Source organism: Diabrotica undecimpunctata, chromosome 4 (genome assembly GCF_040954645.1).
Source record: "Diabrotica undecimpunctata isolate CICGRU chromosome 4, icDiaUnde3, whole genome shotgun sequence".
Classification (NCBI taxonomy): Eukaryota; Metazoa; Arthropoda; class Insecta; order Coleoptera; family Chrysomelidae; genus Diabrotica; species Diabrotica undecimpunctata.
The window spans coordinates 94,319,384-94,346,512 of record NC_092806.1 but is presented as its reverse complement, the minus strand read 5'-3'; the positions used below and the strand labels follow the sequence as shown (position 1 = coordinate 94,346,512).

At 32.2% G+C, this 27,129-nt stretch overlaps 1 protein-coding gene across 1 annotated transcript in view; it reads left to right on the top strand.

The window, feature by feature from the left end:
- Positions 1 to 27,129, top strand: part of LOC140439788 (sensory neuron membrane protein 1-like) — a 155,615-nt gene that overhangs the window by 68,492 nt on the left and 59,994 nt on the right. Inside the window, exons 4-5 of the mRNA XM_072529927.1 lie at positions 4,377 to 4,628; positions 4,704 to 4,915. Coding sequence (XP_072386028.1) covers positions 4,377 to 4,628; positions 4,704 to 4,915 — 464 coding nt within the window. The remainder of the gene's footprint in view (positions 1 to 4,376; positions 4,629 to 4,703; positions 4,916 to 27,129) is intronic.

The window sequence follows — 27,129 nt, the reverse complement described above, 5'->3', positions numbered from 1 at the left end:
CGTCTTGGTCTTGTACAATCACTACCTGATCGTCTGCAAAGCTTAACGTATATAGGTATTCGTTCCGTACCGGTACTCCCATGCCTTCGCATTTTCTTTTCCATGTAGTCAAGGCTTTTTCTAAGTATATTTTGAATAAGGTTGGAGATGTGGAACAACCCTGCAGGAGCCCTTTTAATGTGGTAAAGTCTCCTATAATTCTTGTTCCCATTTTAATGGACACTTTATTTTCTTTATATAGAGCTTTTGTAGCTTCTATGAGCTCCGTCTGTATTTCTAATTTGTACATTGCCTTTCAGATTTTCTGGCAACAAAATGAAGATGCCAAAGAATTTATAAAGGCCCTAACGATTCTTAAAAACTGTGTTAATATTTTAGACAAAAATGCAATAAAAGGTTTGCCAATATTATTTGATCTTCATACTGCAGCTTATTGCGAAAGTATTTAATCCACCATCCTTAATTGGGATGATGTTTTAAAGGCTTTAAAATACTCTTATGGTTTGAACATGTCACCATATAATTTTTTTTTAAAAACTGTTTTCCCGTGATCAAGGTGAGAGAGTACTAACAGATATTTTTGTTAATTCTTGTCGTGCTCTCATTGCTAGGCTGCTAAAACCACCTGAGCTACACATCACTCATCAAATTGAAATGGTATATATATTACTTAATCGTAGAATGGCTTTCGTTGCACAGGCATACACCTCTTTGATAAAAATGTCTTTAATGATTTGGACTTTATTTGTTCTAACATAACCAACATTACAGAACAACAATCAACGTCAGAATCATTGCCTTCATCTTCCCAACTGCTAGAAGCAACACCTTCAACATCAGAACCGTTGCCTTCATCTTCCCAACTGCTAGAACCAACATCTACTACTCCTGCTCCTGATCTCGTAGCCCATATTACAAATTCTGTGCATTCCGACAACCAAACTACTCTTGCTAATGGAGAATCACAAATTGCTTTTTTGCGGCAATTAGAATCTCAAGAAGAAGCTACAATTGACCTATCCACAGACAATTTTAAAGCTGCACTTACAGAACTCTCACCGGTTCCTGATGCTTCTAAAAGAAGAGCAACTGCCCGGAGTCGTAAAGCTGAAAAAAGCGAAATTATAATTGGTTCTCCATACAAAAAAATGCTGGAAGAGAAAAAAGCAGGCAAAACAAGCGTCGAATCACTTAAACGAGGGAAGAATTTACTTGTGGAAAATGACGTTAACAAGAAAAATAAGGTCTCAGGAAAATATGTTCAAAAAGGTAAAAGCTTGTTGTCAGGAAGATATGTTAGTAAGAAAAGTAGGAAAAATAAAGATGAAAACCTACCTCCTCCTAGCAGACCGGTTGAAGACGAGACAGTTTGTCCTTTGTGCACTGAATCTTATGAAGAGGATTGGATACAGTGTGGAAACTGTAATATTTGGGTTCATGAGGCTTGTGCGAACATATCAGAGCTATCCAAACAATATATTTGTGATTTCTGTATTGTTTAATTGGTAATATATTTACTGGCCGGTACTGGAGGCCAATTTTATAAAGTTTGATTTTTCCTTATCTTTAATTTTCATTAATAAAGTGATTATTTTGAAACATTATGATTGTTTATTACTTTCATTGACAGCATAATAGTCCTTTCATACATGACAGGAAGTATTAAACATGTACCTTTCAGCATTTTGATTTTTTTGTTGATAAACCTTAAGGTGAGGTACTGTAGGGCTCTCCCCTATATCGACTGTTAACCCTTACGAAATGAACAATATAGCAGCCAGACATGAAAACCTTTATTGTCTTTGCTGCCCGTGAAACCTGATACGATTTATTATAGTTTGTGTTTGGTGAAATACTATTTTTATAATTTAAAGTGTCTACGAAACGGTCGCTCACGCAAAAATATCAAAAATTTATCCAAAGTAGGTGATACAGTTGTATTACGCGTTTGTCTTTTCTAATCGCTTTTTTTTTGACAAAACCAAAATTAAGCACACAATTCCAATTTTAAATAGATTAACCTAATTGATGCATTGATCTCAAATGTTTAGATATATTGTCAGCTAATAGTTGTAATGTATCATGCAAACCCTTATGAATAGATTTTAAAAGAAATAAAGCACCTATGTGATCATGTAACAGCTTTTGAGTGTAATTAAATCTTTCGCTACTGTAGCGTGGGATACGTTCATGTAGCATCATTTTAGCCATTCATGTAGCCTTCTAGAGCAATCCGCTAATAGAAAAACTTTTCAATGTTGGTTAGTTCATGATTTTGGTAAGTAATGATAGAAAACATATCGCAAAAATGGAACAAAGAAATATCTGGCAATTTTATACCACCTGATTCACATGATTGATTATGAATCGAATTGATAGAACTAACTTTAGAACGTTGAGGGCGTTGAAGCGGAATCGTTGTGATTTTTTAATAATAATTTTGCAGTAGCTATAACATTATAGAATTTTGTTTCGAATACATCAAGTTCTTTGTTGAGTTCATCTAGTGCAACACCGTAAGAGATAAGTTCAATATCACTATTAATATTTTTAAATTCTAATAATAAAATGAAGCGTCAGCGTCATTTACTCTATCTTTTAGTGTAAAAATATCTGAATCAATTAATGTGTCCTTTTTCAGTATATCTAAAAATTTAGTAAAACTTTTTAATGACCATGTAATGTTAGCCCGTTTTTGATTCAAAACGTTTAAATCAGAATCAGACATTTTAATTAGAAAATTGTAGTAATTTACTGTTATTAACTGCTTGTTTTGTATAATAATTTATTATAGGCACAAATAAAACACAAATATAAGCTACAGGCAAGTAAAAACAGGAAAATATTTGGTTAGAATAAATGGTATTTAAAGGAAATATGGAACTCACTGTTATCGCTGTACTTTACTTTTAGGACCGGTCGATTCTAAAAACCAGCTTGAGATTGTTGAATTAATGGTGGCCGTTGTTGGCGATGAGATTTTGTAAATATTTTTAATTATTACACTAAATTATTGATAATTGCACTGGAATATTATCTGCTTGCGAAGGACCATGAAAAGAATTGAAATAAATTCTTAATTATTAATAATTAGTGGACGATGTTTGACGACTGTAACATTAAAAACTAAAAAAAAAAATTTATTTCAAAATTTTTAGTAAAAGGTATAAATAAAATACCCAAACGGGCTATATCACATATACAGAACGTTTTCGGAATGTAAATTCCATCATCAGTGTAACAAAGTGCACATGCTATGAGCCACTAAAATATATGGGTAAAAACCCTTTAAATGATATAAATTTACAAATATGTTACATTATATACTATTAAAAATTAAGATGTCTAAGTTACCGTTGGAATTGGTAACATGGCAACGTATGGCTCTACATCGGTTAGAGGTTAGTGGATATTTAAAACTAGTTATTCAAAGTAAAGTAGTACAGCCAACCACTGATATTTTCCCTTCAAGTTTTTTTGAAGAAAACATATAAAACAGCCATAAGAGTAACTGTGGTGTACGGAACTAAATGTTGGGCGGTTAAAAAAAAAAAGGAACAACTAAGGCATATGGCGGTAATAAGAATGCTTAAATGAATGAGTAAAGTGACAAAAAAAGGATAAAATTAAGAATAAATATGTAAGGGGAAGTCTAGGGGTGGAACCTATTGAAGCCAAAATGAAAGAGTGTATGAAGAAAATTATATTTTATACAATTTTGATCTCTTTTATTTTCTTGATAAAATCTATATTTAAGGTCGTAGGTTCGTTACCGTTTATGGTTTGCTGCTGATGACGTCACCGCCTAGAGTTCGTTAAGCTTGGGACCTTAAATGTTGATTGTAGCACAAAAAAACAGTCAAATGATTGTAGCAATCAAAAAATTTGGAAAGAAAAAATTGTAGGAAATCGTAATTGCAACAATTTAAGTCCTAACGATTTTGTCCAAAAGTTGAAGATAGTCGAGATATTGAATGAAAATAATTCCTGTAAAACTAATCCCTGCAAGTTCGCCATGAAGGTTAGACCTTTTTTCGTCTAAGTCGACTGGGCTATATCGAGAAATGATTACTGTGTAACTTATCATACCAATCTTAGAATTATCAAAGTGTTCTACATTTGATATTGACCTATTCTAATAGTTAAGAGCAAATATTTATGCTGTACCAGATTTATTTGTGTTCTTATAATGAGGCACTTAAGACACAATGTCTTGGCTGAGCATAAATTTTTTGGGATTTCTTTTATAAAGTTGTGTACATTTGTAAACAGGTTACATTTATAATCTTTATGTTTTACATATTTGCCTATTATCTGACTTTTTATTTAATAGGATAATGTAATTGTAAAAATATTATATAATAACAAATTTCCAGGGACTTGTTAATGCTGTTAGCAGAGCAAAACCTGGTGCTTTATCTCTAATCAACAAAGCCATTAAATCGATATATGAAAATCCAACGTCTATATTCCTAACAGCCAAAGTGGACGATATTCTTTTTGATGGAGTTGTTATCAAATGTGGCGTAACAGATTTTGCAGGTAAAGCGATTTGTACACAGTTGAGAGGATCAGGAAGCTTGAAGATAATTGACGAAAGTAATTTAGGCTTCTCATTAATTGGACCCGTAAGTTTATAAGTATTAGTTAACGAAATATTATTATGACCAAATAACTATACTATTGTATCTTCTTTCTCTTAGAAAAATGCTACTGAACAAAAAAGAATTAAAGCACTTCGAGGAACCAAGAATTCTCACGATGTAGGAAGGATAGTCGAATATGACGGTTCGCCCGTTATGTCAGCGTGGCCAACAGAAGAATGTAATCAAATTATGGGAACAGATGGTACTGTATTTCCCCCATTGATGAATAAAGAAGAAGGTCTTGTATCTTTTGCCCCTGACTTGTGTCGGTAAGTCAATTTTAGATCTACAGTTGGTAATATATTACCATCATCTACATTAAGTAGCAGTCAATAAAATAATAAAGAAAATCTTTGATTTTTCTTTGTTTTCTTATTGAAATATGAGATCTTGTTTATACAGGGTGTTTCACGACGAGCTTACACTATCTATACATCGGAAACAAATTAAACGATATTAACAACTTTGTTGTTTTAAATAAAACATCCTGTATATTATTAAAATTTTAGATTCTGTATATTAATCTAGACAAAATTTGTATTGGTAAAAGTATTTGTATTGTTGACAAAGTATTATAGGTTCAAACTTCATATTTTTTGAGTTATTCATCGTTTTTCAAAATTTTTTACAGATAGAGACAAACTTTTTAAAGTTAATAGCTCATCCACTTACAAATATAATGTCTTAACATCTTTTATACATACAGAAGAGATAACGTTATTATAATAATTTACATCAAAATCGAATTTTTAAATACAGGGTGTTCACAAATGATACGTCATTTCCTTAAACTTCAAACTACAATAATTCAATAATTTTAAAGAAAACACTCTGTATTTTATAGATTTAATAAAAAAGTAATTTATCTTTCAAACACAATTTAGGAGATAATTGTAGCTTAATATTAAAGGTAAGATATTGTTGTTTTATTTTAGCAAGCCGTGTATGAAGATGTCATATTTGTCGTTATTTCTGGTTACTAGCATTTTTACAAAGTAATAGAAATGGCTCGTTTCGAATGAAATAATGACGATTACGAAAATTTACTTTTAGTACTTATAATAGGAATATTATAAGGACAAGTTATATAATATTATTTTTAATAATATGACAATTATTACTAGAACATAAACTATATTTGCTACAAGATATCCAACCCGTGACAGCGTAAAAAGATTACACATTACAAATTTAACACATTCTAGTTGTTTTCAACAATAAGTTAAAAACGTATAAGCCTATTATTAATATAAATGATAATACAATTAATGTTTTTGGGGACCATGCTGCTTTTAACTGTATAAATACGCGTATCACAGGCCTAAAATATGTTAGGGACAAGATGGGTAAATCAAAACTCGGGATGAAATTGTCACACAACTTCAGTGTCACAATCAATAAAGTCAATACAACACCGAACTATAAAATATATACAAAAGAAGAAAACCAATGATTATCTTCCTTAGAAGCCCAACACGTCAGCTGGCGCACGAATCCAAAACTCATCGCCCTAGCCGTTCTTCTCGTGATAACTAATAAGGTCAAAGACATAGTTTGGAAAGGAAATATATGAAGTAACCATCAAAAAATAGACCTCATCATTTTACGGATTTTAATTGAATCCAACATGGCCGTCACCGTCGAATCACAAAGAAATGTTTACCATTCTTCAACACAAAGTTTTGTGTCTTCGACACAAAACTCCAACAGAGTCAAAATAATATAAAACTTTTAATTCTTAGTGGGTCACTTTACGGTAGTACCAGAACTATTTCAACTATTTAACGAACGTGGTCTTAAAGTCGACATACGAAAAAAATTCACAATAGGTTGCGGTAGGTGCTTACACATCTGCATAAAACAAAGCGTCACAATAGACAACAGCAAGTTACTTTTACCTCCACTTGTACCATATCATGGTAAAAGTGGAACATACGCAATGACAATTTCATAAAAGAATACTGCTGAGTCTTAGCCAGAGTCTGACATCAACACATAAAAAGATTTTACCCTTATATTTGATCTAATAAACTATATTAGAAGACCAGAAAAATGTCAACTTATAATAACTAACGCTGCTGGGTCTATGACAGCAGTGAGTCTATGAGTCTTACATCAACACAAATATCCCAAGATACAATAATACAGGTCGCGTTCCTGTACGTTCTAAAGGTCATCTCGAGAAAACAAAAATAAAACAACAAAAAAATATGTTCCAGTACCAAAAATATACATTTACTATAACAGCTGACCCCACTGAAACACTAAATTAAAAGAGAGAAGAAACATACCAATATTTTGGTCAAAAAATCGGCTTTACCTAACACAAGGGAGAAACGAAGTCGTATTATTCTCCTACTTGTAAGACAAAAGAAAACCACGGACTTGTAAAACACAGAAAATATCTTCTTTTTCGGGAAATAAAAAAGTTTTTTCCCAAGTTCGTGTACTATGAAACAAAAAAAAAAACAAATTTTTAACAGATTTCTTACCTGCCTGCCGAATTGTTCATATAAAATACAAATACAAACACCTTCATATCTTCCTAAAAAATTATAAAGTACTTCCTATGAATTCATGTAAGATATATATATATATATATATATATATATATATATATATATATATATATATATATATATATATGTATATATATATATATATATATATATATATATATATATACATATTGCTACATATGGTTCAGAGCTTTGGGTAATAAATAAAAATGACGCATCCAAAATAAAAGAAATGGAAATGAATTATTGGAGAAGATGTTGCCAACTCACTAGAAGAGATAGAGTAAGGAAAATGCAAAAAGCTGAAATGGTATGGCCATGTAGAAAGGATGAATGATCAACGATGGCCAAAGAGAATGTTACAGTGGATCCCCACCAACCGCAGGAAAAAGGGAAGACCAAGAAGATCGTGGAGACAAGAAGTAAAAGGTGCAATGGAAGATAGGGGTCTACAAGTAGATGACTGGAACGATCGCAAGCGTTGGAAGCTAGGTTGCGAGAAACGGCGGCAGCTGTAATAAACTCGTTATATATGTATATGTATATATATATATATATATATATATATATATATATATATATATATTATATATATATACACACATATATATATATATATATATATATATATATATATATTATATATATATACACACATATATATATATATATCTATATATATATATATATATATATATATAATATATATATATATATATATATATATATATATATATATATATATATATATATATATATATATATCGAGAAAAGGAGTACGACCGTCAATCCAAAATAAACTAAGGTACACTCGAAGAGTGGTGGGTTTTTCGGTCAAAGTGGAGAAATAAAAGACAAAGAAGGTGGTTACTTCATCTATTTATTGAAGACGTTTCGCTTTCTGCTCAGAAAGCATCATCAGTTCATCTAAAAAGAACAATATGAAACCAAACATCCATAGAGAAGTTACAACAAAAGTGTGTTACCTTACAAAGACATGTAGCAGTCAATGATGTTAAAAATATGAAAAAACTTACGAAACTGGACATTCAGAGTTAACGTTGTATAAAATAATTAATTGAAACTAGGTATAGTTTGCAATTTAACAAAATTAGCACAGCAAAAGAACATGTGATAAAAATACATGTATAAAAAAGTTATTATAAAAACTTAAGTAAAAAACATTAACGTTTATTTTAAAGTGTAAAGAACTAAAAAGATCATACGAATGCACTTCCAACAAATTTATTTAATAAATTAGATTTTAATTTTAACTTTAGGTAACATTATAAGTTATTTAGATTAATAGTAATAAGATAAAATGAGGTTACCAGTCTTTAGCTTACTGAGTCTCGCCGATAAATGAATTTACAGGTTTAACACCCACGAAAACACGTGAAAATAGGTGGCCTTGAGGTCAAAGTGACATAAACAGCAAGGCAACCTACCAACCTCTATATATAAGGCGGTATATTCCAAATTTGTGATAAATTTGGTTGACAGCTTGTCGTTAAAAAACCAAACAATGAAAGGAAAAGGTGGTTAAAATCACCACTCACCCCAACAGTGATTGATCTGTCAACAAAGAACAAAGCATGCGAAGTCAATCCAAAATATCATATATTATAATATTATGACGTCACTAGTTAGCCAGCTAACAGGTGAAAATTAATACAACTTCCACAGTTCAAAGGTTCAAACATTTAGGACCGTAATGAGAAAGATTCTATGAATCAATTTCAGTTTAATTTTATCAAACAAGTTGTTCAAAAAGAACAATTACTTAATTATCTAAAAGTGATATTGACAAATATTAATAAAATATAAGTTGATAAAACTAAGTTAAGGAAGGAATAATTTAGTTTATTTTATTTTTATTTAAATTTATTATATGAAAATGTAATAACAAAACCCCAATGTGGGACAAAATTTAAGTAAACAACATATCAAGCCTAATTCTGTAAAATTAATGCATGATAAATTTGACTCAAATTACTAATGTCGGTTCTCTTATTAAGGGTATTAGGATGTTTTAATATTGAACACATTTCTAAAAACTGTCTTTTTACGAGATTGCGTTCAGTGCCAAGAGTTTCTCAGTAACTTGAGGAAAATAAGGTAAAGATGAGTAATGGGTAGTTGGATTCTTAAGTACAGTATTAGGCAGAACAGTGTTATTAATTGAATTATTTGATATTGTTCTGAGTTGGTCACCATTGGGTATGTAATTTAAAGAAGAACCATAACTTTGAGTATAAAGGTATTTATTAATAAGGGAGGATGGATAGGAATTCTCAATCAGAATATTTTTAAGTAATTGAAAGGATTCCCTTCGATTAATCGGATGTATCAGTCTATTTAGCCTGCAGCTTAAAGCTTTAATAAGGTTTAATTTATATTTAAAGGGATGACAAGAGTGGTAGTTGAGAAACCTATTAGAGGCCATTGGTTTCCTGTACCAACTTGTCGTAAGGGTGTTATCTCCCATTCTAATGACACGCATGTCTAAGAAGGGAATACTATTTGTGTTGGAGTCCTCAAGTTCAACAGTGAACTGTAAATGAGGATCAAACTCATTGAATAAAGACAAGGTGGCCTGAATCTTGTCTGGAGGTAAGGCTAGTAATAAGTCATCAACATACCGTTTAATAAAAGGGATTTGGAAATCTAAACGACCAAGCCGGTCAGATACTAAATCATCCAGTACATAATTAACCAGGATGGGAGAGATTGAGGAACCCATAGGTGTCCCAAAAATTTGAAGGTAATATTTGTCATTGAAGACCAAAAAATTAGTGTCAAATATTAATTGTAAAAGTTCTGCAAATACATCACAGGATACAGGACAGTTAGGTTGGATGGAGTTCCAGTGATTTCTTAAGGAGGTAATAACGCTAGAAAGAGGTAAATTAGTGAAAAGAGATACCACATCAAAAGTCACTAAAATGTAACCTTGTGGAAGTTCATGATTATTAATAAATTCACTAAAATGAAAAGAATCAACAATATTAAAGTTGTTATTATAATTATAAGATTTAGATAAGATGTCAGTTAAAAATTTGCAATATTAATGTTAGGTGAATTAATAGAGGAAACAATTGGCCTCATGCTCAATGTGGGCTTATGTATTTTAGGTATGACATACCCAATGGTGACCAACTCAGAACAATATCAAATAATTCAATTAATAACACTGTTCTGCCTAATATAAAGATGGGAGTATTCGAATACTGGAATCGAGTAGTATCCGATTCCTTACAGAATCAATTGTACTCGAGTACTCGAACTGGAAACCGATTGAGTACTGAGTACTGAATTAATTGAATACTTGCCAAATATAGAACCATCGGAAATTACAGTAATGTTCGGGTCATTCGGAATTTATCTGTTCCTGGGACCTCGGTTCCATCTGAAAGAGTCTTCTCGAAGGCAGGGCAATTAACGACTGATCGTCGAAATCGACTATTACCAAAAAACTTGGACACAATTATATTTTTAAACAGTCTTTATTCTTAAGATAGTTTTTGTTTTATTTTTTTGTGATATATTCTACAATGTTTTTTTATTTTATTTATACTTAATTTCTATTTTTAATGTTCATTTAATATTTAAACTGTTTTTTTATTTTTAAGACAATAGTAGAATACTGAAAGTTTTGTTATTTGCTAATTAATTACTTTAATTATACCAAAAACTTATATGAAATAATATATTTAAACACTTTTTTATTAGAATAATTTTTGGTCTATTTTTTTTGATACCTATCTAGAATGTTTTTATTTGTTTGCCAAAATTATATTTATTATAAAACAAAAAAAACATACGCAAAACACACACATATAATTGAAAAATCATAGATAAAGATTGGCAAACCGACTATTAATTCAAAATCTGATAGCCACAGTACTCGGTACTCAGTACTCAATAAAGTATCCGATTCCTTACTGTACTGGATTCCACGGTAACCGATTCCCATAAGTAATCGATTCTGACCATCACTAGCCTAATACTGTACTTGGGAATCCAACTACCCATTACTCATCTTTACCTTATTTTCCTCAAGTTACTGAGAAACTCGTTAAACTGTACAAACATAACAACGTACCGGTTAAAATTGCTATTAAGAATGCTAAGACTGTCAGGAATTTGTTTTCCAAAACTAAAACACCTCTGTCCCTTCTGGAACAAGTTAATGTAATATATCATATACCTTGTGCTGAGTGTGACTCATGTTACATCGGTCAGACAGGGAGATCACTGAGAGGGCGTCTTACGACTCACCGCAGTGATATTAATTTATCTAAGCATACTTGTGCTCTTGCCCAACATGCTATCAACACTAAGCACGAAGTAAACTTTAATGAAGTTAAAATTCTTGGCACTGAACGCAATCTCGTAAAAAGACAGTTTTTAGAAATGTGTTCAATATTAAAACATCCTAATACCCTTAATAAGAGAACCGACATTAGTAATTTGAGTCAAATTTATCATGCATTAATTTTACAGAATTAGGCTTGATATGTTGTTTACTTAAATTTTGTCCCACATTGGGGTTTTGTTATTACATTTTCATATAATAAATTTAAATAAAAATAAAATAAACTAAATTATTCCTTCCTTAACTTAGTTTTATCAACTTATATTTTATTAATATTTGTCAATATCACTTTTAGATAATTAAGTAATTGTTCTTTTTGAACAACTTGTTTGATAAAATTAAACTGAAATTGATTCATAGAATCTTTCTCATTACGGTCCTAAATGTTTGAACCTTTGAACTGTGGAAGTTGTATTAATTTTCACCTGTTAGCTGGCTAACTAGTGACGTCATAATATTATAATATATGATATTTTGGATTGACTTCGCATGCTTTGTTCTTTGTTGACAGATCAATCACTGTTGGGGTGAGTGGTGATTTTAACCACCTTTTCCTTTCATTGTTTGGTTTTTTAACGACAAGCTGTCAACCAAATTTATCACAAATTTGAAATATACCGCCTTATATATAGAGGTTGGTAGGTTGCCTTGCTGTTTATGTCACTTTGACCTCAAGGCCACCTATTTTCACGTGTTTTCGTGGGTGTTAAACCTGTAAATTCATTTATCGGCGAGACTCAGTAAGCTAAAGACTGGTAACCTCATTTTATCTTATTACTATTAATCTAAATAACTTATAATGTTACCTAAAGTTAAAATTAAAATCTAATTTATTAAATAAATTTGTTGGAAGTGCATTCGTATGATCTTTTTAGTTCTTTACACTTTAAAATAAACGTTAATGTTTTTTACTTAAGTTTTTATAATAACTTTTTTATACATGTATTTTTATCACATGTTCTTTTGCTGTGCTAATTTTGTTAAATTGCAAACTATACCTAGTTTCAATTAATTATTTTATACAACGTTAACTCTGAATGTCCAGTTTCGTAAGTTTTTTCATATTTTTAACATCATTGACTGCTACATGTCTTTGTAAGGTAACACACTTTTGTTGTAACTTCTCTATGGATGTTTGGTTTCATATTGTTCTTTTTAGATGAACTGATGATGCTTTCTGAGCAGAAAGCGAAACGTCTTCAATAAATAGATGAAGTAACCACCTTCTTTGTCTTTTATTTCTCCACTTTGACTGACCGAAAAATGTATATGTGTATATATATATATAATATATATATATATATATATATATATATATATATATATATATATATATATATGTGTGTATATATATATAATATATATATATATATATATATATAATATATATAATATATATATATATATATATATATATATATATATATATATATATATATAACGAGTTTATTACAGCTGCCGCCGTTTCTCGCAACCTAGCTTCCAACGCTTGCGATCGTTCCAGTCATCTACTTGTAGACCCCTATCTTCCATTGCACCTTTTACTTCTTGTCTCGACGATCTTCTTGGTCTTCCCTTTTTCCTGCGGTTGGTGGGGATCCACTGTAACATTCTCTTTGGCCATCGTTGATCATTCATCCTTTCTACATGGCCATACAATTTCAGCTTTTTGCATTTTCCTTACTCTATCTCTTCTAGTGAGTTGGCAACATCTTCTCCAATAATTCATTTCCATTTCTTTTATTTTGGATGCGTCATTTTTATTTATTACCCAAAGCTCTGAACCATATGTAGCAATATATATATATATATATATATATATATATATATATATATATATATATATATATATATATATATATATATATATCTCTTACATGAATTCATGGGAAGTACTTTATAATTTTTTAGGAAGATATGAAGGTGTTTGTATTTGTATTTTATATGAACAATTCGGCAGGCAGGTAAGAAATCTGTTAAAAATTTGTTTTTTTTTTGTTTCATAGTACACGAACTTGGGAAAAAACTTTTTTATTTCCCGAAAAAGAAGATATTTTCTGTATTTTACAAGTCCGTGGTTTTCTTTTGTCTTACAAGTAGGAGAATAATACGACTTCGTTTCTCCATTGTGTTAGGTAAAGCCGATTTTTTGACCAAAATATTGGTATGTTTCTTCTCTCTTTTAATTTGGTGTTTCAGTGGGGTCAGCTGTTATAGTAAATGTATATTTTTGGTACTGGAACATATTTTTTTGTTGTTTTATTTTTGTTTTCTCGAGATGACCTTTAGAACGTACAGGAACGCGACCTGTATTATTGTATCTTGGGATATTTGTGTTGATGTAAGACTCATAGACTCACTGCTGTCATAGACCCAGCAGCGTTAGTTATTATAAGTTGACATTTTTCTGGTCTTCTAATATAGTTTATTAGATCAAATATAAGGGTTAAATCTTTTTATGTGTTGATGTCAGACTCTGGCTAAGACTCAGCAGTATTCTTTTATGAAATTGTCATTGCGTATGTTCCACTTTTACCATGATATGGTACAAGTGGAGGTAAAAGTAACTTGCTGTTGTCTATTGTGACGCTTTGTTTTATGCAGATGTGAAAGCTCCTACCGCAACCTATTGTGAATTTTTTTCGTATGTCGACTTTAAGACCACGTTCGTTAAATAGTTGAAATAGTTCTGGTACTACCGTAAAGTGACCCACTAAGAATTAAAAGTTTTATATTATTTTGACTCTGTTGGAGTTTTGTGTCGAAGACACAAAACTTTGTGTTGAAGAATGGTAAACATTTCTTTGTGATTCGACGATGACGACCATGTTGGATTCAATTAAAATCCGTAAAATGATGAGGTCTATTTTTTGATGGATACTTCATATATTTCCTTTCCAAACTATGTCTTTGACCTTATTAGTTATCACGAGAAGAACGGCTAGGGCGATGAGTTTTGGATTCGTGCGCCAGCTGACGTGTTGGGCTTCTAAGGAAGATAATCATTGGTTTTCTTCTTTTGTATATATTTTATAGTTCGGTGTTGTATTGACTTTATTGATTGTGACACTGAAGTTGTGTGACAATTTCATCCCGAGTTTTGATTTACCCATCTTGTCCCTAACATATTTTAGGCCTGTGATACGCGTATTTATACAGTTAAAAGCAGCATGGTCCCCAAAAACATTAATTGTATTATCATTTATATTAATAATAGGCTTATACGTTTTTAACTTATTGTTGAAAACAACTAGAATGTGTTAAATTTGTAATGTGTAATCTTTTTACGCTGTCACGGGTTGGATATCTTGTAGCAAATATAGTTTATGTTCTAGTAATAATTGTCATATTATTAAAAATAATATTATATAACTTGTCCTTATAATATTCCTATTATAAGTACTAAAAGTAAATTTTCGTAATCGTCATTATTTCATTCGAAACGAGCCATTTCTATTACTTTGTAAAAATGCCAGTAACCAGAAATAACGACAAATATGACATCTTCATACACGGCTTGCTAAAATAAAACAACAATATCTTACCTTTAATATTATGCAACAATTATCTCCTAAATTGTGTTTGAAAGACAAATTACTTTTTTATTAAATCTATAAAATACAGAGTGTTTTCTTTAAAATTATTGAATTATTGTAGTTTGAAGTTTAAGGAAATGACGTATCATTTGTGAACACCCTGTATTTAAAAATTCGATTTTGATGTAAATAATTATAATAACGTTATCTCTTCTGTATGTATAAAAAAAGTTAAGACATTATATTTGTAAGTGGATGAGCTATTAACTTTAAAAAGTTTGTCTCTATCTGTAAAAAATTTTGAAAAACGATGAATAACTCAAAAAATATGAAGTTTGAACCTATAATACTTTGTCAACAATACAAATACTTTTACCAATACAAATTTTGTCTAGATTAATATACAGAATCTAAAAATTTAATAATATACGAGATCATTGGAATATATGCTCCGTCAGAAAATGCATCAAAAGCAGCTAAACAAATATTCTACGAAACTTTATCGGAACTCATTGAAAATATAAATAGCCGCAAAGAAATTATGTTGTTGGGAGATTTTAACGCTTGGACAGGAAGAAAAACAGATGACAAAGTCGTAGAAAAATATAGTGACGCTAAAACAAATGAAAATGGGGAACACTTATTGAAAACAGTACTCTCTGAAAAACCTAAACGGATTCTACCAACATAAAAACATACATAAGTACACCTGGGTTCAACTAACGAGAAACACAAAGTCAATTATAGATTATGTCATCACAAAACAAGAAACACACATACAAGTTGAAGACATAAGAGTATTAAGAGGACCGGAGTGCGGAACTGACCACTATATGGTAAGATCAAAATGTTACCTACAATACCGACCTCGGCTACTAAATCAAAATGACAACCAACTAGCTCAATCAAAACCCCTGAAAACGAATCTACCTGAATACAATATTCATACACTGCAAAACGACTCGACATCATTCTTATATAAGCTGCGACTCAACCACAAATCCAAAAGAACAAAAAGAATACTCCATTGTGGTGGACAAATGACATCGCCAATGCAGTACACAACAAGAAACAAGCATATTAAAAGTGGCTACAAACAAATGATCCAGATGATAGACGAACATATGCAAGATCAAACAGAGAAGTAAAAAATTTAGTAACTAAAGCAAAAAATATTTCCTGGGAAAGTAAATGCGAAGAACTCAACAAATATATAGGGTCAACAAGATCAAGAGAAGCATGGAAAACGGTAAAAAATCTGAGAACAAACAGAAAAGAAACGAGTAGCATAGATTTAATAGAAGAAAGATCTTGGATCGAACACTACTCACAACTTTTGAGTGAAACAAGACCTCAATTCACGAACATCAGTACAACAACATATGAAGTGGAATTCAGTGAAGACGATGAAATAACAGTACAGGAAGTCGAGAATGCAATACAAACTCTAAAAAATCGGAAGTCATGCGGACCACAAGGTATACCAAATGAATTATTAAAGCATAGCCCACAAGTATTACGGGAATTACTGGCGTATGTCTTCACCCTATTCTATAATGGACACGACTTACCACCGGAGTGGACAAAAGCACATATTAGCAACATCTACAAAAAAGGAGATAGAAAGAATTGTTCAAACTACAGGGGGCGAAGTGTCATAATTTCACTCTCAAGACTGTATGGAAAAATAATAAAAAACAAAATTGAAAAAGAGATGACAGATGTTGAAGAACAGAATGGCTTTCGTGCAGGCAGATCCTGTATGGACAGTATATTCTCTCTAAAGCAAGTTATCGAGAAATGATTAGCCCACAACCTTTCAACTCATATAGTCTTTATAGATCTGACAAAGGCATACGATAGTGTACCACTTTTAATGCTTTGGGTAGCAATGGAAAAACAAGAAATAAGCAAAAAAAATATACAAGCAGTACAACAGCTCTACAAAAATATGACGGCAAACATTAAAACTGGAAATAGATTAACTAGAGAAATTCCTATTAGTAAGGGCCTAAAGCAAGGCTGCTGCATAGCACCTACACTCTTCAAAATATATTTAAATGAGGCACTCTCAGTGTGGAGAAAAAAGTGTTGCAATATGGGCATCCCAATCGGAGATGATAGATTGTACACGATACACTTCGCTGACGACCAAGCCATTCTAGCTGAAGACGAGAGTGATGTAGGCTACATGCTTAGAAAACTGGAAGATGAGTATGCCAAATGGGGCCTCACAATTAATATACAAAAAACTGAGTACTTAGTTGTAGGAGAAAAACCAGAAAGCCTACAAATCGAAACGGGAACTATAAAACCAAAAGACAATTTTAAATACTTGGGAGTCCAAATAACATCAAAAGCGGGCAGTAGCGAAGAAATACACTCCAGGATTGGCCAAGCAAGATCAGCCACCAGACAGCTACACGGACTAGTATGGAATAAAAAAATAACAAAAGAAAATAAAAGTAGAATTTATAAAACAATAATAGAAAGTATTGGGCTGTACGGCGCCGAACTCTGGGAAATAAACCAAAGAAACAAATCAAAAATTAAGGCCATGGAAATAAACTACTGGAGACGATGTTGCCAGCTCACTAGACTTGATAGGGTGAGAAACGAAGATATTCGGAGAGAAACGGAAATCAATCTAGACATAAGAGACACAATCGAAGCCAAAAGACTTAACTGGTATGGACACCTTCAGAGAATGCCTAAAAATAGATGGCCAAAAAAAAATAGAAGAATGGACTCCGCCAACTAGAAGAAAACGAGGTAGACCAAGACGATCCTGGAGAGACGATGTCGACGATGCAATGACCGCCAGAGATCTAACAACTGAAGATTGCTTCGACAGAAAACGCTGGAAATTAGGATGCGAGAAGCGGCGCCAGCTGTAGAAGACTCGCTTGTTATATATATATATATATATATATATATATATATATATATATATATATATATATATATATATATATATATATATATATATATATATTTCTTTGTAGTACCAATTGACTTCTGGACGAAAAGTATTCCCATTTGGCAACCGTGAATATTCACGGGCCACAATATACAGCGAATTCTGTTACGGTACCAATTGGCATCAATCGTTGTTGCGGTTTCTTTGGCATCGATTGGCTTTGGACCTTTAGCATCCATTGGTTTATGACTCAAGTCGACAATAATACCTAAAGGTTTCGGTGGAATTCTACCTGAGTCAATTCATCTGTTCAGTCATTGTAATATTTTGTTGTCGAAACGGATGTTTAAAAATTTAACTTGTTAGAGTATATAACTCTTTATCTATAAATTGTAGGCAGGTAGTTATTGCTTTTTTCGAGATTGAATATTTTTCTTTTAAAATTATGACAGCTTCAAATTTGATTTAATTTGCTAAATACTTTTATTTTACATTTTTTACGCTCAGTAATTTAAAAATGTTTTATCGTCTTTTAACAACTTCTAGTCTGATTATTCCCTGAGTAAAAGAGCTCTGTTGTAATGAATTATTTGGTATTACTAAAGAAATTCTGGTATAGTAGGATTAAATGTTAAAATTAAATGTTACAATGATTGTAACTTCATGTCTTGGGCTGTTACGTCGCATTATGGGCTATATGGGCTGTATTTTCTCGTTCTTGTTCGTATTTCTCTTCGATTTGCATTTTCGATGACACTTTCCAATATTTTAGCAAATTCAAAGTCCATGAAAAATACTTAGAAAGCAAACAAAAGTACTTATAAGAGTATACGACCATTTGATAACACTCACTGTGAAAATTTTTGCAAGTGAAGATGTTTAAGACAACAGGCACATTATTGCCGAACGCAAAGTGCACATAACTTTCTCCTTTATTTTTTGGTATCTGACTTCTTACAACTGTGGTTGTAAGGTTGTAAAAAAAGGTATAATTGTTAATAACTTTAAAACTTAACAGTTTACGAAATAATCCCATTTTACAAATCAGCTGCACAACTCTGATTTAATGCAATTACTCATAGCCACGAAGGAGAAATAGGCTAAACCATGAATACTTCTTAATTTCGGTATGAAATACCTTTAACAAAAGTTAAGAATGTACTATAAAGTATGAATAATTAATAACATGCTACATGTTTTGACATTGCATTATTTTATGTTTCATGAATTTGGCCAAATCTTATCATACGTTAATTCAATCCATAGTAATATTAAATTTACAAGAGAAATAAAACAAAACCAGTCAATAAATTTTCTAGACTTAAAAATTATAAGAATTGAAAACAAACACGAGTTCTCTGTATTTCATAAACCTATACATACTGACACAACCATACACAGTACTTCATCCCATCCTGCACAACATAAATTAGCAGCCTACTATAGTATGTTCCACAGATTGACAGAAATCCCAATGTCAAATAATAACTTCGAAGTAGAATTGAATATCATTAAACTTATAGCAATAAATATTGGATACAACGAACACATAATAAACAAAATGTTACAGCAAAAACTACTCAAGAAAGCCCTTAAATCAATCTTCCCACCACAAGAGAAAAAGCCCAATACAATATATTGCTCGATCACGTCATATACAGGTAATATATTAACTAAAATAGCCAGACAGATCAAAAGAAAAGAATAACACCAGCATTTAAATATATTAAGAACAACAAGAGCCAAACGAAAAACATGCACTTACACACTGGGGTTTATAAACTCACCTGTGGAGACTGTCCAAAAGCTTACATCGGTCAAACCGGTAGAGCCTTCAACAAACGTATAACAGAACATAAAAGGGCTTTCAATAATAGGAAAACAGAATCCACATATGCACTTCACCTTCTAGATCATAATCATTCTTTTAACGACCAATTTCAAATTCTTCACGTCCAAAATAAAAGCCTTAAGCTATCTTTATTAGAATCTATGAAAATTAAAAGACACCAATTCTGAATGACGAACTTGAGACTAACAACTCCCCCCCTCCTCAACCTGTTCAGTGAAACTATATAACCTGAACGCACAGTAGGTTAACCATCACTTAAGAAAGGCAAGTTGCCGAAACAGCTGTAGTGACAATTACTAAATAAATTTTGTGGAAGTACAGAAAACAAAAGTTTTCAGTTGTTTTATTCTAGAAATTTTACATTTCATCATAAATTGTTAAGTTTCACACTAGTTTTTCAAAATGAGAGATGACAGAATGATATACAAATAAGCAAGAAATCGTTCTTGTTGTTACTAATGAAAATGGTACCAGTATTCGACAGGTGGCGAGAAATTTTATCGTCAGTTCTTCCGTCATCCATCATGCTTGGAATCGATATGTAGAAACCGGTCGATATAAAAGACGCATTGGACAGGGTCGTAAAAGGAAATCAAACCCAAGAACTTCCTTCAGCAGCACGGGATTCAAACCATGGATTGGCCACCCCTGAGTCTCGATCTAAATCTAATTGAACATAGCTTAACTTTTTGGATCAATAGCAACAACTACTCCGATGGCTAATGCCTCTCCCGGTGTTGAATTACACTATTGATCCAAATGGTTGCAGAACAACACAACTCACCAAGTGTGAAACACTAGACAGCTGTTTCGGTCCACCCAGACTATCATTAGTGACGTTTGGGTTCACCATTGGAAAGTTGTCCGTTCTGCTTTGGGGACTGTGTCCTCTGACTATAAAATATAAGCGAAAAATTGCAATACACTCTTAACTGCTCAACATATCAAGGTGTTATAGCAGGTGTTCCGCGTGCAATGCTGCCATGTTCACATGTACAGCGTGGAAAACAAGAGTCATTTGCTGTCGGTTAAGGTTACCGAAAACCCAAGCAAAGCTTAACTTTTTGGATCAATAGCAACAACTACTCCAGTGACTCCAATAGTGAACATGGCAGCATTGCACGCGGAACACCTGCTATAACACCTTGATGTGTTGAGCAGTTAAGAGTGTATTGCATTTATTCGCTTATACTAATTGAACATCTTTGGGATATGTTAGATAGATGTGTCCCGAGGCGAACACATCCACCTCAAATCCTTCAACAACTAAAAGAAACTCTAATCGAAGAATGGGAAAATATAGGTACCTCAACAAGATATCGACAGGCTTATACGCAGCATGCCACGTAGATTTCAAGCACTAATTCGCGCTGGTGAAAAATACACACGATATTAAGAATCAATTTTTCTTCATATCCTTACGTTAGAGATGTGGAACAACTGCTTATTCCATTTCATTTGTTGTAGTGTTTTCAAGTTGTTATGATTATCTTCAAAATGGTATGTAGAAATGGTTTTAATTTATTAAATTTATTTGAACAAAACATGATTCCTTTATTCAGGTAATAAGATTTCTATATTATTAAAATTATTAAGACGCAAATATGTGTGAGGCAAAATTAATAACAAACTATGAACGAATAAATAAACGAAACACAAATATAGAGATATCAGCAGGAGTGGTGAGAAAAGCAAAGAATAGTAGAAGGCAGGAGAGTAATAATATCCCAGTTAAAGACAAAAAATGATCCTTTAATAAAATATAGGTAGAAGAGCGAGCACTAAATCCTACATATCTGATCTACCCGAAAATGTATTACTTTGCTATACTATAAAATACTATATATACTATACTACGATAACACATCGGCGTTGTGCGAAATAAAAGTGTTAAACATTTTTACCAGTGTTTATTCCGATTTTTGAGGTAATAGTGAGAAATAAAATCCAAACTATACGTGAAAAATTGTATGAGGACATAAACTCTCTGCAGTGCAAAGAAAATTGGCAAAAAGTGACCTGTAAGTAAGTTTTAAAACATTTTATTGTATTCAAAACAAAACGACATTTAGAAATTCCAGTTCTTTTAATAACAGATAAGAAGACAAGTCTTGATCAAATTGAATGCGACGTTGCCGGTTATCCAAAAAGTTTCAAAAATCCAAGAAAGGAAATCCGCTAATTAATAATATTAACTAAATAAACAAAATTTAGAAGAAATAAAATATTTAATAAATTTAAATTTCATACTCAATTATTGCTTGAGAAGTTCTAGAGCTTCTGACGGGTTGACCGGAGAACTAGAACTTACCGCTTGCTATAATATAGAATAAAAAATACATAAAAAAGAAATAAAAATGGATAGCGATGATGACTACACCTCAGAAGACAATAAAAAAAGAAGTCGAAAGGAAGATGATGAAGATATTTTCAACAAGAGCAAGAAACTTACCAGAACACCAACCAAACAACAGAAAGATGAAAACAAAATAGATCAGCTTTTAAAAATGATGCAAAATTTAACAGATCAAACAAAACATCTAACAACGGAGGTAAAAGGAATAAAAGAAGAACAACGAGAATATAGAAATGACCTCAGAGAATTAAAAAAAGAAATAAATGAATTCAAACAAAGTAACCAACAACTAAAAAAGGAAAATGATGAAATGAAGCAGGAACTAAAGATAGTGAAAATGAAGGTAGAACAGCTCGAGAAAGAGAGAAAGGCTAACAATGTTATTGTCCAGGGTCTACCGATGGATACAAATAACCCAAATGTAGTCAACGAGATTATGGCAAATTTCGTGGAAAAAGAATTAGGCATTAAAGTAGAAATAGAAGATGCTTATAAAATAGGCGACAAAACATGTCTTGTAAAACTAAAAAACAGAAATGAAAAAATTAAAATCATGAAGAACAAAAACAAACTAAGGGCATCAAAGCCAGAAATATACATCAATAACGATCTAACGCAAGAAGAGATGAAGATCCAACAAGAAATACGGAAAATTGCAAAATTTCAACAAGAAAAAGGTATGAACACCAGAGTAGGTTATCAAAAATTAAATATTGACGGGGCTATATGGAAATGGAACAAAGAGAAGAATGAACTGGAAAAGGCAAACCAAGACACGCCAAAAAACCGATAAAACAACAAATATCGTACACACAACAAAAAACGGAAACGAAAATGACAAAGGAAAAGGACATGAATAGATTAGATAAGATAAAACAGACGAGCAGGAAAAAATATAATAGAAAAATGAAAAAACGCGATGAACTAAAAATAAGTACGTGGAACATCAGAACAATGCTTGAACCAGGAAAAATGCAGGAGATTGTCTCAGAACTAGAAAGATACCAAATTGATATTGCAGTGATTCAAGAAATTAGATGGGCAGGTCAAGGAGAAATAAATAAAAAATACTACACACTACAGTATTCGGGACATGGAAAACAAGGTCAATATGGAGTTGCTTTCATAATTATGGGAAAAATAAAAAATAACATTATGCAATTTAAACCAATAAATGAACGTATGGCTTACCTGAGAATTAACGCCAAACCATTTAATATATCAATCATAAACGTATATGCTCCAACTGAAAGTGCTGCTGCGGAGGAAAAAGACAAAATGTATGAGGAACTTGAACGAGAAATGGAGAATTTACCTAGAGAAGACACAATACTGGTAATGGGAGATTTTAACGCCCAAGTAGGTAAGGAAGACTACATTAACCAAGTAGCAGGTAAACACACATTACACGAAAAAACAAATGACAATGGTCAAAGATTATGTAACCTAGCAGCTAGTACCAATATGATTATCATTAGTACAAATTTCGAACATCCTAAATACCATAAAGTAACATGGATTTCCCCAGACCAAAAAACATGGTCCCAAATAGACCATATTCTGATTACAAGAAGGAAACAAACATCGGTTACGGACGTGAGAACTTACAGAGGTGCGCATGCAGACACAGATCATTTTATGGTGACTGCAAAGGTAAAACAAAAAGTCAAAAGAACTCTAAAAAACACGACAATGAAAGACAAATGGTACGTAGAAAAACTGAATGCTCCAGACATAAAGTTTAAGTATGCTGATGACATGAACAAAAAACTAAAGGAACAGTGTAAATATACAAAGGATATAGAAACAGAATGGAGAAATTTAAAAAAATGTATAAATGAAACAGCGGATGTACACATAGGAATAAAAAGAAACAAAAAAAAACAAGAATGGTATAATGAAGAATGCCATAACATGCTAAAAAAGAAGATAGAAATTAGACAAATGTGGATAAGAACAAATAGACAGGATTATAGGGAAGAATACAATAGAATAAGGAATGAATGTAAGAAAAAAATAAGGAAAATTAAACGTGCCTGGTTAGATGATAAGATAAAAGAAATAGAAAAAGAAAGTAAGAACAGAAACACAAAAGCATTTTATAAGAAAATTAGCGAGCAAAACAAAACTTTTAAAGGAAAGATAAAAGGCATAAAAGATAAAAATGGAAAAGTATCAGAAAATGATGAAGAGTATAAAGAAATTTGGACTCACTATTTTAAAGAATTATTAACAGAGCAAGAAGATCAAGACCTAAATGAAAACGTAGAAGAAGAGACAATGATGTTAGGAAACCAGCTAGAAAGACCAACAAAAGAGGAAGTTGAGGAAATTATAAATAGCAGCCGTAATGGTAAATCTTCAGGATCAGACGGGATCAATATGGAACTTATAAAATATGGTGGTGAAGAATTAAAAGAAAAACTGTACAATTTAATAAAAGACATATGGGACGAAGAAAAAATGCCGGAAGAATGGAACAAAGGACAAATTATCACGATTCATAAAAAAGGAGACCAACAAATGTGTAATAACTACAGAGGACTGACGCTATTAAACACAGCATATAAAATTATGTCGACCTTAATACATCGAAGACTGACCAACGCGATGACGAATATCATAGGACACTATCAATGCGGATTTATTAAGGGAAAGTCTACAACAGATGCCATACATACAGTTAAACAAATTATGGAAAAAGCTCATGGATATAAAATAGAAATTGAACTGCTTTTTATAGATTTTCAGCAAGCATTTGATACAATAAAAAGATCAAAATTAATGGTAGCTCTGAAAGAAATGGGAATACAAAACAAATTAAGACGATTAATAAAAATGACAATGAGTAGAACTGTAGTGAGTATAAAAACTCAAGTAGGAGACACAGAAGAATTTGTCATAAATAAAGGGGTTAGACAAGGAGATTCGTTATCAGCAACCCTGTTTAATCTTGCCCTGGAATACATCGTCAGGAAAATAAACAAAGGTACCCTTAGAACTAGAGAAGGACAAATAATAGCATACGCTGACGATATTGTGCTAATAACAAAAAATAGAAAAACAATGGAAAAAATGTTAAATGAAATGGTAACAGAAGGAAAAGTAATGGGATTAAAAATAAACCAAGAAAAAACAAAAATAATGAGATTTGATAAAAACTTCGAAAACAAAAAGGTTAGACTAGGCGAATACATTTTTGAAGAAGTCGAAAAATTTAAGTACTTGGGAATATTAATAACAAACAATGGAGAAAGAGAAACAGAAATCAAAGAAAGGATTATTACAGCAAATAAGACCTTCCATGCAAATAAGAAATTACTAAAAAATAAACTATTGAGTAAGAAATCGAAAATGAAGGTATACAAAACAATAATTCGACCGACGATGATGTATGCAGCCGAAACCCTCAGCATGACAAAAAAACAAGAGGAAAACCTTAGAATACAAGAAAGAAAAATACTAAGAGCAATACTGGGACCAATAAAAATAAATGAAAATGAATTTAGACAAAGAACGAACCTTGAGCTACTGGAAGAAATTAAGGAAGATATAGTGTGTAAAATAAAACAACAAAGAGCAAAATGGCTAGGACACGTATGGAGATCAGGATCAACTACGACGATATTCTCAATATTGGAATGGACACCAGCTGGCAAAAGAAGACGTGGAAGACCAAGATCTACATGGTTACAAGAAGTTGTAAATGATCTCAACAAGGCGGGCATACGACAGTGGAAAGGAAAAACCAGAGATAGGACACAATGGAGAAAAATAACTGAGAAAATTAAATAAGGAACATGAGGACTGATCTACCTCAAAACATAGATCTAGAGAGCGTAAGCGGCGTAACCCCTAAAGGGGTGTTTAGCCATATATATATATATATATATATATATATATATATATATATATATATATATATATATATATACTATAAAATACTAGTTATGTTTGGATCAACAGAAACAACTACTCCGAGGGCTAATACCCCTACCGGCATTGAATTATACTATTGATCCTATAGTCGCAGAACAACACAACCCATCGTGAAACGCCAAACAGCTGTTTCGGTCCGCCAGACCTCATCAGTGACGCTTGGCTTCTCCATTGGAAAGTTGTTCGTTCTGCTTAAGGGTACAAGGTCCTCTGAATCTCAAATGTAGATGAGAATGCAATCCACTCTTAACTGATCAACATTTAATATGTCATCACAGGTGTTCCGTGTGCAATGCTGCTAGGTCACCTATGTGATCAGTTAAGAGTGGATTGCATTCTCATTTACATTTGAGATTCAGAGGACCTTGTCCCCTTAAGCAGAACGGACAACTTTCCAATGGAGAAGCCAAGCGTCACTGATGAGGTCTGGCGGACCGAAACTGCTGTTTGGCGTTTCACACTTGATGGGTTGTGTTGATCTGCGACCATTGGATCAATAGTATAATTCAATGCCAGTAGGTGTATTACCCCTCGGAGTAGTGGTTTTTGTTGATCCAAACATAATTGGTTGGGTTTCGGTGACCTAAACCGATCAGCAAAGGGCTCTTGTTGTTCCAAGTTGTACATGGGTGACCTGGCAGCATTGCACACGATACACCGGTGATGACATATTAAATGTTGATCAGTTAAGAATGGATTGCATTCTCATTTACATTTGAGATGCAGAGGACCTTGTCCCCTTAAGCAGAACGGACAACTTTCCAATGGAGAAGCCAAGCGTCACTGATGAGGTCTGGCGGACCGCAACAACTGTTTGGCGTTTCACACTTGATGGGTTGTGTTGTGCTGCGACCATTGGATCAATAGTATAATTCAATGCCGGTAGGGGTATTAGCCCTCGGAGTAGTTGTTTCTGTTGATCTAAACATAATTAATTGGGTTTCGGCGGCCTAAACCGATCAGCAAATGGCTCTTGTTGTTCC